Raw genomic sequence first — 17,050 nt, forward strand, 5'->3', positions numbered from 1 at the left:
CTGGCTTTGACAGAATAAAGCATTTAGCCATCCAGACCAATTGTGCATCCCATGAGGGAAAGCCTGTCTTTGAATACGTGCACAGCCCAGCCAGAGTTGCATTCCCAGTAATGCCAAAGAAAGGCAGCCACATTCCTGCAGAGAGGGAAATGCATTATCAAAGGCTATGAACTGCCAGGTCGTTTGGCAACGAGGGTATGCAATTATAGCTGAGTTTAGTGAAGATATTTTGCCGTGAGGCACAGTAACTGTGTCTTGCAAATTATACATAGCATAAAATAACAAAAATCAAATATCTTTTAAAATCAGGGTTTTAATCTGAACAGAGTGAAACAACCTTAAAAAAAAAATAGTGAAAGAAATGAGCAAACATCAAACAACAGCTCTTCCTCCCATCTTTGGGGGGAAGATTGGCAGATAGACACTGGGAAGCAATAGGAATGGCCCCATTAGGTTCAAGCTACCAGCAGACACCACAAGAACTATGTCCATGAAATGCATACTCTTTAAATGTGGGGAAAAACAGTGCTGTTCACTGTATGCTCAGATTGAGGTGCTCATTGTTATAGAAGGATGCAGATAATAGATCAAAAAATAGATAAGGTCACTGAAGAGCCATTAAAGGTCAGCAGACAGAACTTTCAGCTTGGGATAGCGCTATGGAGGGAGGAAATCTTTGATGAAGAACCACTGCGAGCTTGCTACTCATTGTGTAAAGTAGGATATGGAGCATAGTTTTTGTATAACCTAATGCAATTATGTTCAATTATTTCAAAAACACAAAAGAAACCTAGTAGAGTGTTAAAAAGATAACAGCTGGAAGAAACAAGTTCGAAAGGGTGCCTATAATGCAAGATCTGTAAAACCAGAGAGAGCCTGCAGTGCTTTAAAAATACTGACACTAAGCTGTGTGTAAGGTATGTCACAAACATGACTTTACCTCCTAGTAAAAGCTTAAAGCAAACCATGTCTGGAACTGGATAGTTTGATGCCATTCAACACAAGGCAGGTAGGCCAGGAATGCAGATCTAAACGATAGCACTTTGCCTTAAAGAAGCAGGTTTTTCTCCTTTCCAAAGGTTTACCTTTTGCTCTACACACTAGAGACTAGATTGAGCCTGACTTCTGCTAGCGTAACGTAAGCTGTGTTTCCTAGTAGGCTCACTGAAAGAATAACAGGCCCACTTCACAGGCTATGCAGGGCATCAGTGTAACACATTGAGATCTGAGTAGAGCAGCACCCATATACCTAGATGAGAGTTATATGGGAGTACATACTAGGTTGCAAGCTGGAGTACAAATACTAGCTGCACTACCTCTGTAAAACATACAGAATTAAGTAGTGTATGTTTTTGTTGCTGTTGTTAAGAGAAAAAGAAAAAACACTCAATAAACCTGAAGAGGCTTTTTACCCCATTGTGAAACAAGTAAAGCGCCAGAAGTTTACTGAGCAGAAAAACAACATTTTGCTATTGGGCTTACAAGGCACGCAGCTTTGTTTTTAGAACCAACTTTTGGCATTTAAAGATGGTTACTTAAAGCCTGCACAATCTAAGCTGGAGGGAATGGAGGCTTACCATCACCTAGCCAGGCAAACTCCCATCCCTGAAGGGTATACAGTGTGATCCAGACAGGAACAAACAATTAAGCACTGAGTTTCAAAGCAGGAAGTGGACTCAGCAAGTGGGAGTGCTAAACAGATGAAAAAAACTAAGGGATTCAGAGGAGGTGAAGTAGATTATATTGCTTCTCCTGGGTGCTAAATATTTCATGTGTGTTGGGAATTAGAGGAAGCACAGAAACGTATACAATAAAACATCAACTGCCAAACTGCAGTGCTTGGCAGGTTTCAGCATGGGCTATGAGTTAACTAACCTTCAAGTCTGATCATTTAGCATTTTTCTTTAGTAGGCTACGTTTTACAGAAAATGATACAGAGTGTATCATCATTGGAGGACAGTTGCAAATCATCTTATAAATGTCAAGGGTCAGACTAAAAGCACCTCAAGTTAGTAACAATTAAAGTTAATGGATAGCTGTGATTTGCTCTTTTCACCTTCTTTTAGATCATTACAACAAGGAGTGTTACATCCCAATTACGCCTGTGGATTTCCTGGATAGTAAAAGACCAAAGTTAGGTATCTCATACATGGCTCAAAGTCTTTTCCTTACAAGCTGAAAGTACCAACCAGCTATAGGCTTTGCTGCAGAGAAAAATAGAGCAGCAGAAACAAAGCAAAGAATGAGCTGTCCAATGATTATCGGTGGTGAAGATGATCCGTAATTGTTTCACAGGATAACTATTTCTATTTTACTATACTGAAGAATAAGAACTTATGCTCATTCTGCTTCTATGAATCTGAAGCAATGTCATATCAATGGTATTGGGTCAGCACACAGCATCTCTCCTTAGTTATGGGTGAGTAAGTACACTGGAACAAATGAGTTAATATTAACCAATTGGCAGCAGAAAGACAGCTCTCTTCCAAGTAACTCCAAACAAAGAGTGATAAAAATCAACAAGATTTAATACCATCCACAACTTCAATTACATTCTAATGCTCTAAAAGTAAGTGAAAGGCATTTACATGTCAACTCCCATAAATATTTACAGTTATGACTGAAGCAAGGCTTGACTCTTCACATCATCCCATTAAATTAACAGTACTGAACAGACTATTATACAACAAACAGTGTAAAAAGAGGCTAGCATTAAAATGTGCAAACTAAACATGAATCCCAACTCAGAGTCTCCTTGTCTGTAGCCCAGGGTTATGTTAATTTTGGACCTGCACTGAGGTCAGTGCTTTGCTCATCTCCTTCATTTGCACCCACACGACAACTCTCAGCATCCACTCCACGTACCAAATGTTCTTCTCTGGTGTCCCTTAGCTGTGCTGCTTCATTGATGCTACACTTTGCCTTCAACAACAGAAGGCAGAAGAGTTCTAGCTGTAGCAAAGATCCAACCATTGAAAGGCTTCAGCTTGATATGGCAAAACATTCAGGCATCCAAACAAATCCAACCATGCTAACATAACATCGATGCTTCCAGCTGTGATAAAACTACAGCCCCTTTTGTTTCAGACAATCTTTTAGCTAGATATTGGCACTCAAATGGAGGAAGGTACGGTATTTCACAGAATTGGAGGGGCTGGAAGGGTCCTCTGGAGATCATCTAGTCCAATCCTTCAGCTAAAGCAGGTTCCCTAGGTGCCTGCTGGGTTCTGAAAGTGATGATGGTCGTGTTGAACAGAAGCAATATTGCATTTGTGAAGACAAATTAACTTTCTTACTGATTTTCAAAGAACTGCCTCTTAGTGCAATGACTTCTTGGAGCTATCTGAGGTTAATGGCTCTGCACTGTGCTCCTTTTCAAACTCCTCTCTCTTTGCTTGGTCATTTTACACTGATTGCCCCCAGCCCAAACATTACAGAAAACAGCAGCAATAACATACAGGCAATTAACAGTTCCTGTGCTAAAGGGGAAACTCAGGTAAGCAAGAGTGAAGTAGGTACACATCTCTCCAAGCAGTAATTTTCTGCTGATTCATGCAGCCTGTTTGAAATGATCTCAAAACACAAACCAGTTTTGTTTTCTAATACAAGACAGAAACACAAACCTTACTAAGACATCCTATCAGGGCATTACATTGCTCAGGGATCAGCACTTTCCTAACTTTACTATATAAGGGGGAATGGTTTTAAACTGACACGGGGGAAGTTTAGGTTGGATATTAGGAGGAAGTTTTTCACACAGAGGGTGATGATGCACTGGAACAGGTTGCCCAAGGAGGTTGTGGATGCCCCATCGCTGGAGGCATTCAAGGCCAGGCTGGGTGTGGCTCTGGGCAGCCTGGTCTGGTGGTTGGTGACCCTGCACATAGCAGGGGGGTTGAAATTAGATTCGATGATATAAAAGCTATCCTCCAAATAGTTTTTATAGTATGAAGGAAGATTTTATTTTATGTAGTCTAAGAACAGTATATCTACTGCTCTTAATATTACTCAGTTTCAGTGAAAAATAAAACTAAGACAGACCACTACGATCTTTCCACTCTTTCTTCAGCTGTTCTAAAAGCCCTTCAAACTGGTGAATTTTCACTTAGTCTCTCACTGAGTGGGACCAAATCGAAGGGCAGATCCTCCACAACCCCAGGAGACAGCAGTGCTGCAAAGTCAGCAGCAACTGTGAGCTGGAGGGCCTCTGTTGGATGAGAATCTGTGACATTCTGGCCCAGGGTTATGAGTTTGACCAACTGAGCCATACCCAAATGGACTCAGTTAATTTTTCACAGACTTCACGGAATCAGCAAATCCCAGTTACAGGTGAAAAAAATACCTACAGAATTTCCACAGGTGTATATTTAGCCTAGTTCTTGTAGACACTCAAGTGAAGATTGGGAAACTTAACTTCATGAATGCTGATGCCCTGAAACTACTGACGGACAGCTGACATCTTTCATGGGTTGCATTATAGTTCCGAGCGCCCCATTTATACAGGGATGAGAAAATACACGTACATAGACTGAAAAATACTGTGTTCCAATGGCAACAGCCTCAATAAACACTGTGGATAAAGTGGGTGGGACACAAATACCATGTACTTGGGTTGTTTTGGGGGTGTTTTGTTTTTGTTTTTGTTTTTTTTTAAATATCAGCACAAGAAACAGCACATGCCTCCTTCAGCATAAGCCAGGTAACACCCAACACCCATTCTTCAGGCTGTTCACTCCTATTGCACCACCAGTACCAGTACTTAATACAGCTGTACAAACAATTGCTTAGGGACAGACAAATGGAACTACACCTGCAGTGTCTTGCTATGACAGTCATAACCCAAAGGTCTCATTAGAGCAGTTGTAAATGTGATCTTTTTAATGATAACAATGCTATGCAAAACCACTGGAAAAAAAAAATCAAAGGAATGCTACGTGCAGAACAGCGGCTACTTGCTGAGCTGTACTGCTCTCAAACTTATTCTTCTATAAAGAAGTGCCAGAACTCATGACTCTTCATTCCTGGCTTGAGTTTTACTTTCTGTTACAAAAGCTGATCCTTCTCTGCTTGTCCTCAGAAAGCATCTCACATGCAAATCCTAAAAAAATCCTGTCCATACTACAAACATGAACACTGCGTGGGGAGTACAGTGGCATGAAATGTCCTGTTTTCAACATTACACCTAATTTCAGTAAAAACTGTCCAGTCATACAAGGACAGAGAGCTCTGAAGGGCATTAAAAAACATCAGAGACCACCTGGAAAGGCGCTGCAACTTTGGAAGATTTTGTGGGGAAAAAAAAAGGGCACTGAGTCAAGGTGAGCTGAGAAGTATGTAACCAGGAAAACTTGCCAATAAAAGGCACTCCTTCAGAACACAATGTTTTGTCTGACTACTTTATCAGGAAATCAATTTACAACTGCTTCTTCTTACTCTGAACTGAAAATGACAGGAGTGCAAAAGCTCTGAATTGAGGAGGATACGCAGATTGTGGCAGTCCTCATTCACTAAAGGATTAAACATTTTCTGCTCTTGTATTTAAGGGATATCCAGCCTATTAGGTTCCTTCTTCCCTGGGGGGTGTATTTGGTTTTGTTTTGATTTTTGAACAGTACAGTTTTGCTATGCACAGCTAATGCAATCTTGTGTCAGTTATGCAATGCTCTGGAAGCAGCCCAATCTATACAATGATCTTTTCCATGGCGAAAAATGCTCTTCAGACAGAGATACCTAGTAGTGCTAGTTTAGGGCAAGCCTTCTGCGGGGAAGATGAAGAGCTTTAACTTTCAAAGGAAGAAGTTTGGTAACTAAGTCACTGCAGAAACAGACAGGAATTCATGTGCTGTTTTCCAGGGTTTGGTTCAAACTTGCAACACGCAGAAGATAGAAAAGAAGATCTATCTTGGAAGCCAATTTGCAAAGATTGACCTTTAATGTACTTTGATCTACTTCCAATATAACCATCATGTCCCTGTATTTTTTTAGTCCAGAATACTTTTAATTTTGCATGAGTTCTCTCACAATAGGAAAATGCAGTTCACCCTTCCCTTGGCTTCCTCCTCACTGCCTCAGCTTCTTTTTAGCAGCATGCCCTCTTTGTCCACTTTCTGCTGTTATTCCACAGTTCAAATTCTCCACTGTGGCTCCATTTCATAATTTTCACACAGCTCTGCTTTAGTACAGCCTTTGTGCTCTTCAGTACATTTTCCAACCTCCCCTGTGCAGACTGCAGGACTATAGTGCCCTTAATGAGCTCCACTAACTTAAGAAAAATGCACCCTCCTACCTCTCCCAGAACAACCAACCAAGCCCTGGAAAACAATAAACAGTGGCCTACAACTCCAGATAGTTCCAAATACACGAAAAATGAGTCTGTTGGTCACAACATTTTTCTTCTTGCTTCAGCAAGTATATATCTTCAGTACTGAAGTGACTTCATATTGTTCTTTTCTACTGTCAAGATGGGTCAGCATGCTCATTTGTTAAATCTCACATTTCTTCAATATTATTTTCCCAGTAGCAGTGCCAAAAGGCTCACTCACCTCCTTGTGGGAATCCTTGTGCGCTTCCAGTGTTTTCATGATGGTCAACTCTGCGTAGTTTTTGAACCTTGCTGGCTGATTCCGTAGGATTTCTCTAAGGACTCGCAGTGCCAAGGCTCTTATTGAATGCTGTGTCAAGAGAAATCGATGTTAGGAAAAAAATTTCTCATCAAAATTGCATTTTGAAGCAAACTCTCATGGCTCTCTAAGCAGTAGAAATCTTATGTAGCTCTACCAGCTCCAGTGATCGAGCAGTGTGATCAATAGCTGAAAACAAGAATCGGTCTGCTTGCTTCCTGCTGCAGAAACATTTATATAAAATGGCTGATCCCTCTGACAGAACGACTCCACATTTCTAAATTCCATACTCTTCTGGCAATTAAGTATAAATTAATAACCAAAACAGCGTAACTGCATTACACGAATATATAAAGACATTCAGATTGTATTTGTTTTGCTCTTCCTCTTCTGCTTAGCTCTGCAGATATCAGATTGGGCTCCATTCACGCAACAAAACCATTTTTCAGGTACTACTGCAGTAAATCAATGCTGCTCCTGTAATTCCTCTGGAAATTACTTGCAAGAACAGTCAATTTTTGTAGTCACTACTGACCTATGTGTTAATCCTTTTTATATAATCAAAAGATCCTTGGGAGAAGGGATTTATAATACCTGCTTTACTTACACAACTGTTACATTAAGTTTTTGGCCAGTAGCCATTCCAAATAGATGCATCATTTCAGTAGAGGAATACTTAACTCTATACTCAGCCTTCAAATTATGCCCTTTGTTACTCATCTGCAAAACTCACTTGTACTTAAAGTCACCAGATCTTCATACATATGTGATCATGCTATGATTAAACATGTAGGTCTAACAAAACTCACGTTGATACTAAGAAAAATGTGAGAAAATATCAGCCGTATACACTGCCCTAGAAAATAACTTTATTTCTGATTCTAGTTCAATTTCCTAGTTATTTGTTACTAAACATTCTGAAGGGAGGGGAGAACAGACGCTACAGAACCTTGAAATTTGTTATCAAGTACACCAATAATGACAGCAGTCAATAACCTTAACAGAAAAAAAGAAAAAAAGTAGTGCAGCATCACTGATGAGGTGCCATACAAATGTAACAAATTTCAGTTTAATTAATTTGCAGAACCCATCACCCTAAATAAAGCAATGTTTAACAGGAGAGTTAAAAAAAATCTACATCTCACATCTTTGTCTCCAAGCGTTTCCAGGAGCAAAAGCAGAATGGTTTTGAAATGTTCCTCCCAAACTCCAAGATTATCCTCCCTTGTGATCTTCAGCAGTTCCAGGAGAGCTCCTTTTCGCTCCTCCACTCGCTCATTGTGATTAGAGAGCTCTTTCAGAAGATCAGCCACCAAATCCGAATGGTCAATGGGTACTTCTAGGACAAATGGAAGCAAGTCACTTGGGGAAATGCTCAAAGGTTCCCATGTTACCAACCTTCCACAAAATGAAGGGCATGAAACGATCACCCCCCACAAAGGCGTCAAATCCCAAATGGACTCTGTCAAGAGGGAAAGAGGACCTGACTAGCCCTAATTTCACCTAAGTTCCTAACGCTGCTCATGAATCTGCACATGGCTTCTAACGAATCAAGAAGAGATGATGACTGGATTTTATCCAATTCCAATAATTACTTCTACAAGAGGAGAATCACCAGTTTGTCCCAGACACACACCCAAAACCAGCGATCACATGTGTGACTTTTAGATCAAAGTACAATGAGTCATCAGTATAATGCAAAGGAATAAAGCTAAGGGGTGCAGCATCATTTAAATGAAGTGAAACACTAAATAACAAGCTAATGAGTCATTTGAGTTTTAGAGTAGAAGGCCCCCAAATCAGTGTCCCTTGAAGATATACTTAATTTAGACTTTAGGGACTAGTTTGAGAAAAACTCCAAAGGAAAAAGTAAGAGAGAACAACAACAAAAGAACATTCAAATTGCAGTACAGCATTTTCTCCATATCCATAAATCAAGTTCTGCTGTCACACAAGAACAGAGAATATTTCACGCCAAGCCTTGACTCACTTGCAAAGTAGTACACAACATATACAGGCATGTATCTCAGTACTGCACATATACAAATATATTAGGAACAGAACAAGCTGCCAACAATTTTAAAAGATATGCTAATACAAACCATCCCGAAGCTGATCCATGTCATCATCAAAAACTGCTTCCTTGAGGGCAGTCTTGTCATAAGTGTTAATTGTGTCGGAATAAGGATAGGGGTTATACTCTCGAGCACGTGGCCCTGAAAAGGCGCGGGGTGGTTGAGTGTTAAGTAGGGAGGTTTTGTTATCTAAAGCCATCCTTCCTCCTTCTACAGTATCACTACCTCCTCGGACATCGCTGGTAGGTACCGCAAGGCCACCATCTCGAGACACCTGGAGATCAAACACAGAAAAGGCATAAGACTACTAAATGGCTACAGCTTCCACAGAATTTGAGTTCGTTCACCAACAGGACCACACCCATTAATTTTGTGTAGAATCCTTCACATATAGATAATACTTAGAGTACCACCTCTTTCCCTAATTTAGGTAACAAAAGTATCTCGTGATCATACAGCAAAAAGCTATGTTAACACTTCTAAACAGAAATATTTCTAAAACTGCACAGGCTAGGAAAAAAAAATCAAACAAGGAGCAGGACCAATCTACTAATAAGCAAAAGAAAGGAAAGAAAAGCAACATTGTTCTCATAAAAATCTCACAAATGATGCTTAGAAAGCTAATGTGAAATAGACAACAGAAGAGTCCCAAAGAAAAACATCAGATCACCAAGAATTTTTCGCTTTTGAGACTAGCAGTTTAATATAACCTACATATGTTTGTCCACACAGAAAGTAAAAAATACTGCTTAATTCACAGATTTTGAATTTCACATATTTAGTTAAAACAAATGTCATCTCACAGGGGAAATTAATTCCGTAACCATGCATGCAGTGTAAGGTACTGCATGACTTGAGCACTCAGTGATTATTGGGTCCTTCCTACAAATGAAGGAATAAGCCTGTGATGTAAACCACCAACGCATTTTTCAGAACTTCTCCCATTACACACTCAACTACACACACTCCATGAAAAAGCCACCACAGAGCAATGTTGAGCCTGAGATACACTAGCATTTATTTCTTCATGCATTAAACTTCCTCAATAATCCAATAAACGCACTTAACAAGAGGTTAAATAATTTTAAGGGAGAAAGGAACTACATTCTTGGTACCCCAACATTTCTATAATCATAGAATCATTAAGATTAGAAAAGACCGCTAGGATCATCTAAGTCCAACTACCACCAATATTGCCCACTAAACTATGTCAATGAGTATCACATCTACATGTTTCTTGAACACCTCTGGGAATGGTGACTCTACCATCTCCCTGGGCAGCCTGTTCCAATGCATTACCACTCTTTTGGAGATGAGGCATTTCCTAACATCCAACCTGAACCTCCTTGGTGCATCTTGAAGCCATTCGTTCTCATTCTATCACAGTTACCCATGAGAGGAGGCCAACCATCATGTCACAACAACCTTCAGGGCCTCAATGTCTTTCTTGTATTGAGAGGATCAAAGGGTGAAGTGTTAGAAACAATTGAGAATAAAACACTTACAGGAAAAATCCACTTACCAAGAGCAACTGGATTTTGTACACTAGTTAACAATCCAAAGCTAGGCTTGAAAACCATAAAAATTTCACCTATCTCCAAGTATTACTCAAATGAAACACTTACCATGTCACAGTCTTTCTTCCCATCACGTTTGATTGGTTCATTCAGGTCCTCTTGACTACGGAAACTAAACTTTTCAATTGCTTCTGTGACTCCACGAAGAGAGCTGTAGATTTCATCAGAATTTAGGTTCTCCGTGTCATAATCCAGCATACTAAAGATGAAACGTATATGAAATGTTATACACAAAACTGGAATCAACTTTTGACTTAACAAATATATGTCAACTTGGAAACAGATGATTTGGCGTATCATTTCTAACAGAGACTTTTAACGAAACATGAATGGAATTCAAAGTAGACTTCAGGTCTGAGTCTCCTAGATGTATCCCAGTCTGAGAGGAGCTCAACTGAAGGAAGTGGCACTATATTGCTGCAATTGAGGAGAAATCAGGTCCACTGTTTATAACATTCCAAAGCAGTGAATGTTGTAGCTTCTATCAACAACAAAAAAAATCCAACCCTGTCCCCATAAAGGTAACGGTGTTCATACAAAAGAAAAATAAAGATAATCACTATGAGAACTCAAAGGCTTCTGACAGCTAGTGGATATGAAATCAACAAAATTTAAGCTTCATAGTATATAAAATATATTCTGTCAATGAATTGAAATGCAATAGATTTAAACAGAAATGAAAATGTATCTTGACATGAAGCTTAGTCTATCATATTCCAGTTTTCATTTATGGAGTAGTAAAAACAAAACCACTTTCTTGCAAGAAGCCTTGAAAAAAAAAAGATGCATTTCAGTAACGAGCCTTAGTCTGAGAATTCTCTCACTCAAACAGAATGTTTTCTTGCAGTCAGTCTGTTTCTCAGAAATTCTTCAGAAGTATAAAGCCAAAGAGTTATACAAAATTAAGTGCCATGAAAAAAATGACCAGCAGGCAAGGGCATATGATAGAGGGGAAAAAAAAAAAGAAAAAGATGTGGCTAGGACAAGAAGGTTCAAGGAAATTGAACAAGGTGCTTCAAAGAAATTAAAAGACAGTATTGGCAAGACTTTGCTCCATCCAGAGAGAAGTTGAGCCTGCGTGACAAACAGTTTTCCAAGACAGATTTAAAGAAGAGATCCAGTAACTGAAATTTCGTTGGGGGAGTCTCAGATCTTAGCAGAGCCAGAAGCAAAAAGCTCAAAAGAATTTAAGATATTTACATCAAGTTGTTAGTCAGTAAACGACAAGAAGCAGCTCTCTTTAGGTATCAATTTCTATTTCTTAACAGTTTGGGAAGGATGACAGGATGGCCTTGGAGGAAGATGTCTGAACAAAGAGTTGTGTTGCCTTCCTACAAAAGACTGATTGCTTGTGAGGTGGTGAGAAAAAAATATCATAAAAATAGAAAATCTCTTTTGAATCCTGGAAATACAGTCAATATTTTCAGTACAAGAAGTAGGATGTTCACTATCTAGAACTATCACTTTTTTTCTGGGAGAAACTTGAGAACTTCAGACAAAGGATAAAATTTGTGTTGTCCAAATCTTTTGGGATTAACACACTGAAAATAGCCATAATCCCTGGCTACAAGCAACACTACCGCTCTGCAGGCACACAAGCACCAGCACAATGCATTCTGGCAAAGAAAACGAAGCGCAGCTCCCCGACTTTAATGGTGTCTGTCCAGCCAGGCCTGGCTAAGAAAAAGTCACCACTGAAACAACAGATCTAGACCAGGAAACAAAAGCTAGGCATAAACCTACAAAAGTCAGAGAATTTAGGATCTTCCAGATAACTGAATGACATCATTGCTTTCCAGACTCCCCAGAAAAGTAAATGCACTGACACTTGGTAAGTATCAGTAACGGAGAAGACAACCTTTGCTTCATACCATCTTGAAAATATTAGTCTTGTGTTCAAGCATGATTAATCCATAGATCTTACAAGCTTCTTCAAGTAAGCAATGGAAGAGCCAGTCCAGACAGTATATATTGACTGCAACTGCGTACCCACACCAAGAGATGAAATGACTTACCAAAGGTCACACAATGAAATCCACGGAGAAAGAAAATTAAGAAAAAAAAATCAAGAAACAGTCCCAGGTATACTGACACTAAATCTGCCAAAATCTCTGCTTCTTTCCCCAGGAATGAATTTTGCCCAATACTGTTTCCAATGAACAGATCACTGTACGCATTCTGCAGTGCAAAATGACTACAGCTATTTATGAACCAAGAACCACTACATTTGATGTGTTTTTCAAAACACAAAACCACCTTTTACTAAAATCTAGAGAATCCAGTGATTTCACATGTCAAGAGTAAGCCTGTGTAAGAAATCACATTATGGTTGTGACAAAACTTTACATGTAAACACACATATCTACTTACAGTATGTGTGCTGGAATAATTCACAGACAACGTGATGGAGAAAATAAAATAAAATGAAACTAAATCCACCGTTGAGGGAAAAAAACCAGCACAAAAAAAAGCAACCAATCAAGAAAACTAGAGGAAAGTCACAGGATGAAACAGAAGTGAGTAGAGATGAGCAGTGTTTAGGGATGTCACAGCATTATTTTCCATCTTCCGCTGCACTAAAACAATACAGCCCTCCACAAGCTTATCAAAATAAAATTTGGCTGTTTTGCAGTCTGACATAAAAGATTTTACGTTCATGAGCTTTTATCCATTTACCAATCCAAACTATGTGTAAGTAACTAAGAGTTGAGCATCCTCAAGCAGTACACAGTTAGGGTTTCTTGCACTTTCAGGTTCTGGGCTGGAATTGTTCCAAACCTCAATGCTGACTAATGAAAGGAGGAAACATTTGTTTTCAACTTGTGTAACCCCTCCTTGCCCCCATCCAAATAAACATCAACCTCTTCCACAGATTTCTCAGATGGTCCTAGAACAGGAACTGAATTTTGACTTCATGCTTTACATCTTCTGGTATTCACAAGGGTACAGAATGTGTGATTCTGTTTTCTTTCTCAGTTGTCAGACTCCCAGATTTTCAGCTTTCCAAGAACCATTTGTTTGGTTTTGCTTCAACAGCCTTCAGTTAGGAACTTCTTCCTTTGAGGGAAGATGATATAGCCCCTCCTCTAGTGAGGCTCACATTTAAGTCCAAAGAAATCGCATCCACTGAAAGCCTGCTGATAAGGTGTAAACTTCATAATAATCCAAGTAATCTAACAGATCTGGCAAATTAAATCTTGTTTGTTGTTTTTTTTTTTTTTTTAAATCAAAACAAGTATGCACTTTTAGTCTTGTTCACTGGTTAAATATCCACAAACAGACAGGAACAAAATGTGAGCGTACAAGAGGAGGAATAGTGATCAAAATTAACTGTCAACCTCTTAAATCTTGTGGGTAGGACACATAATACAATTAATTTCAATACTATGCAGTTCCAAGATGTTCCACAATCATCACGCAAACAGCTGGTGAATCACATACACATCACCCTCACTGGCCGCCAGATACTACTGCAGATGTGAAATCACCATCACAACAAGTACATACAGAAAGTGCTCAACAATTGTGTTCTGCATTCAGGAAACCCAGCAGGGAGAAATAATTTGGAAGGATTCACTTTGTTTTTCCACTGGCATGCCACATCTCCCCCACAAAGAGAGCAAGTGGCTGATCCATCTCCCCAGTCTGAGAACTAACATCATCCCAATTTCTTTTTCAATTGAAGCCTTTGGAAATCATTTCCTATGCTTGAACAAATTATTAAGCATGAAAGGTAAATAGTACTGTGACATCTCAGACAAGTTGGTTTAACAGGTAGCTTGTTACCTGGGAGAATAAGAGCGTCTGAAAGTCTTGTGGGAAGGAGCGGTGGGGATGGAGTTAGGCTGAGAAAGGGGAGGGGGGTGCTTCGACAGCCCATCTGCACTCCAACCCCAGAACCGACTGCAGTGATCAGAGAAACGAAAGAGAAAAACAGAGAAAGGAGAGGGAGAAAAAAAAAGAAACTATAATCTGAGTGGCTTAGTGCTGTCGTGCTGCCTTGAAGAGAGAAAAAAATTAATAGAAACGAAATTAAACAAGAATACTCCACTGAGCCCCTTATAAGCATTGGTTTGGCCTTTAGCATTCATTTTCACTTTTTTTCTACCATAAAGATATGGCTCACACAAAAATAGTCTCTCTTAAATTGCATAAATAGATATAGTCTCTATAAACATTACTTAAAATGCTTTAAGTGAGCAATCCCTGACAAGACATATGTATCCAAATTCTATGCAGGTATTTGCAAGCAACAGAATTTCCTGTAAGATAGGAGAGCTGAAACTGAACTTCACGAAATAAATGCAAATCAGTCTAGAGCTCAGATACATCAGGTAAACCAGGGGCTTGGCTGTCTCTGCAGACAACCTGGAAAGACTGAATGAAACCCAGCCTCAAACTCAGTTCACATTTCACTTGAAACCTCCACAGGGGCCTCTTGGTTACCATCTGGCACTGCACCTTTGGTCAAGGCAACCAAATTTGTCTGAATGTGTTCAGTTTTTACTTTTGCCTCGTTCCATTTGTGTCACAGGAATTATCAAAATCATCTTCTAAACAATACAAATGTTTGAGCTCGTGGAATATTCAGCATGCCAGTTTGTTTCTATTAAAATTAAGCATACTTGTCTCAGAAAGTCACGTGAGTATCCACAAGTGAAAGATGCTACAAGATCAGATGTGGCCAACAGGTTGAGTTGTTGTTTTGCACAAACAGCAGCAAAGCCAGTTGAAAACTCATCTGAAGTGTGACATAACTTCACGTGTTAACCAGCAATCAAAAACATAGCAACTACATTCAACCACCACAGAAATGCACCAGACATTCAGAATGCTGATTAGAAATCTCACAGCCCAAGATCACACCTACCTGCAATGAGCAACTGAATAATGCAGGCTTGTCTTTTTTGCATAAGGTGGGTGGTTTAATTCTTTTTCCATGTCCTGCCTTGCTCAACTTAACATAGAAGTCATTAAAGTTTATTTTCATGGTATTTTTTATTTTCAGTGAAAAAGCAAGCATATCAAGCTTTCAAGGCCAAATAAAACTATCAACTTTCTTTTTTTCTCCTCCAACTATGCACAAGTTTCTGGGCTGCTAATAGAGGCAAACCTACCATTTCATAAAATTTCTTCAAATATTCCTAATGGACTGTAAGTGAAAATTCACAACCTGCGTGTGACATCTTAGCTCACAGATGATGGTTTTTTAATCAAAATAGCATTCACACACTGGAGGAATTCTTAGCTTAATATCTTTCCTTTTGCCATGCTACATCACTTTCTAAATCTGTGATTTTCTCCATCCAACACAAACCATTCACCTGTGCATTGCCCAGGAAACATTCATTATTCTTATTCAGAAATGTGGGGTTTTTTTTCCTATCGCTTTCAGTTTTCCAAGTGTCTTCCTTGCTTTTCTTCTTCAAAAAGATCTCTCTTGCTCTGTAACTTCCCTCCCCCAAAACAATCTGGACAACAAAAGTAGGTACAAATGCAGAAACAAATCACAGATGCAGTGGATATGTTCTAGAGATTATGAAAGCAGAACAGCATGGAGCAAACGAAAGCATAAGGAAGGGCTCTGTCCAAAGCCCCACGTTAACCTTCTGAAGACACTAACAAGCAGGACTACTCGAGCACACATTATCATCTTGATCAGCAAGTTAGCTGTTGGTATCAAAGAAGTCCAGATCAACCAGAACACCCAAAATCCAGCCAGACAGTTCAAATACATGTACATATATACAGAAATAAGTTACTGGGAATTCAATTCTAACGGTAATAATATGGGGAGAAGTAATGTGACCTAAGGGCAATAACGTACATACTTACTATATATAGTATCAATAAGGCTTTGTCAATTCACGTTAATTGACAACAAGGTATACTCACTAGCTTATATATATTTTTTTTTTCTAGGCAATCCAAGCTATCATATGACTCTTCCAATCTGCATACCAAGAGAAAGTTCAAAGGAAAATAAAACCTTCAGGCCAATGCTGGCACTAAGAACTGAAGACAATCTTTCAACTGGACTTCACTCAAGCTGCCTATACAAGGCAGAGGCATGGACAGGGCAAGCATTAGCAGGCAACAGTACCCCGCACAGACAACCTTGCAGCAACACTTTGGGAACAGGTCCCATAGAACGCATGATCAAAACCAGGTTCAAAGAAGGGCTATACAGAGAAACAGTGATAACTTTCCTTTTAGATTGCTACCAGAATGACTTGGGTCTGATAGTTCTTCAAGGTTGTACACAGAAATGTCACATTCTACACTGTAAGCTGAATTACAAACTACATGTGCTTATAATGGAAAGATGACATACAAACATCCATACCAACATCATGTTGATATATCGCAGTGTACCCTACTCACAGCATCTGTTAGCACACCTTCCAAGGCCTTTTTCTCTTAAAGAAGAACTATACAGTTTCCAAAAACAGAATCAAGTTCTCCCTTGTTCAGTAAATCATGACCTCAAAGAGTACTGCACAAGACACATTCAGAGTGATGCAATCCAGCAGAATGTCATAAGCTACAGCCACTGATTTGCAATACTTGCCACTGCCTTTTCTATAAGTGGTAAAAATCTGCAGCTATTGCCATTGCCCACAGGTTACAAAAAAGGTGGAATATCTCCCTGATTAGTTTAAATGGCCTTTAAAACAGCTTCCACCCTCACCTACCACTGAACAGTAATTATTATGTAGTCTTAACTAAATCCAGCAATAAAGCAAGACACGTTAATTGAAAAGACACCTGAACTTTG

At 39.3% G+C, this 17,050-nt stretch overlaps 1 protein-coding gene across 44 annotated transcripts in view; it reads right to left on the bottom strand.

The window, feature by feature from the left end:
* Positions 1 to 17,050, bottom strand: part of CLASP1 (cytoplasmic linker associated protein 1) — a 155,347-nt gene that overhangs the window by 11,024 nt on the left and 127,273 nt on the right. For 21 of the 44 annotated variants that reach the window (XM_040704357.2, XM_015290006.4, XM_040704346.2 and 18 more), the window contains 5 exons: positions 14,059 to 14,175; positions 10,321 to 10,471; positions 8,723 to 8,969; positions 7,766 to 7,959; positions 6,543 to 6,671 (listed from right to left, as the gene is read on the bottom strand). In XM_040704357.2, coding sequence (XP_040560291.1) covers positions 6,543 to 6,671; positions 7,766 to 7,959; positions 8,723 to 8,969; positions 10,321 to 10,471; positions 14,059 to 14,175 — 838 coding nt within the window. The remainder of the gene's footprint in view (positions 1 to 6,542; positions 6,672 to 7,765; positions 7,960 to 8,722; positions 8,970 to 10,320; positions 10,472 to 14,058; positions 14,176 to 17,050) is intronic. The other 23 variants (XM_004942918.5, XM_003641620.6, XM_003641619.6 and 20 more) reach the window with 8 other exon arrangements.

Source organism: Gallus gallus, chromosome 7 (assembly GCF_016699485.2).
Source record: "Gallus gallus isolate bGalGal1 chromosome 7, bGalGal1.mat.broiler.GRCg7b, whole genome shotgun sequence".
Taxonomy (NCBI): Eukaryota; Metazoa; Chordata; class Aves; order Galliformes; family Phasianidae; genus Gallus; species Gallus gallus.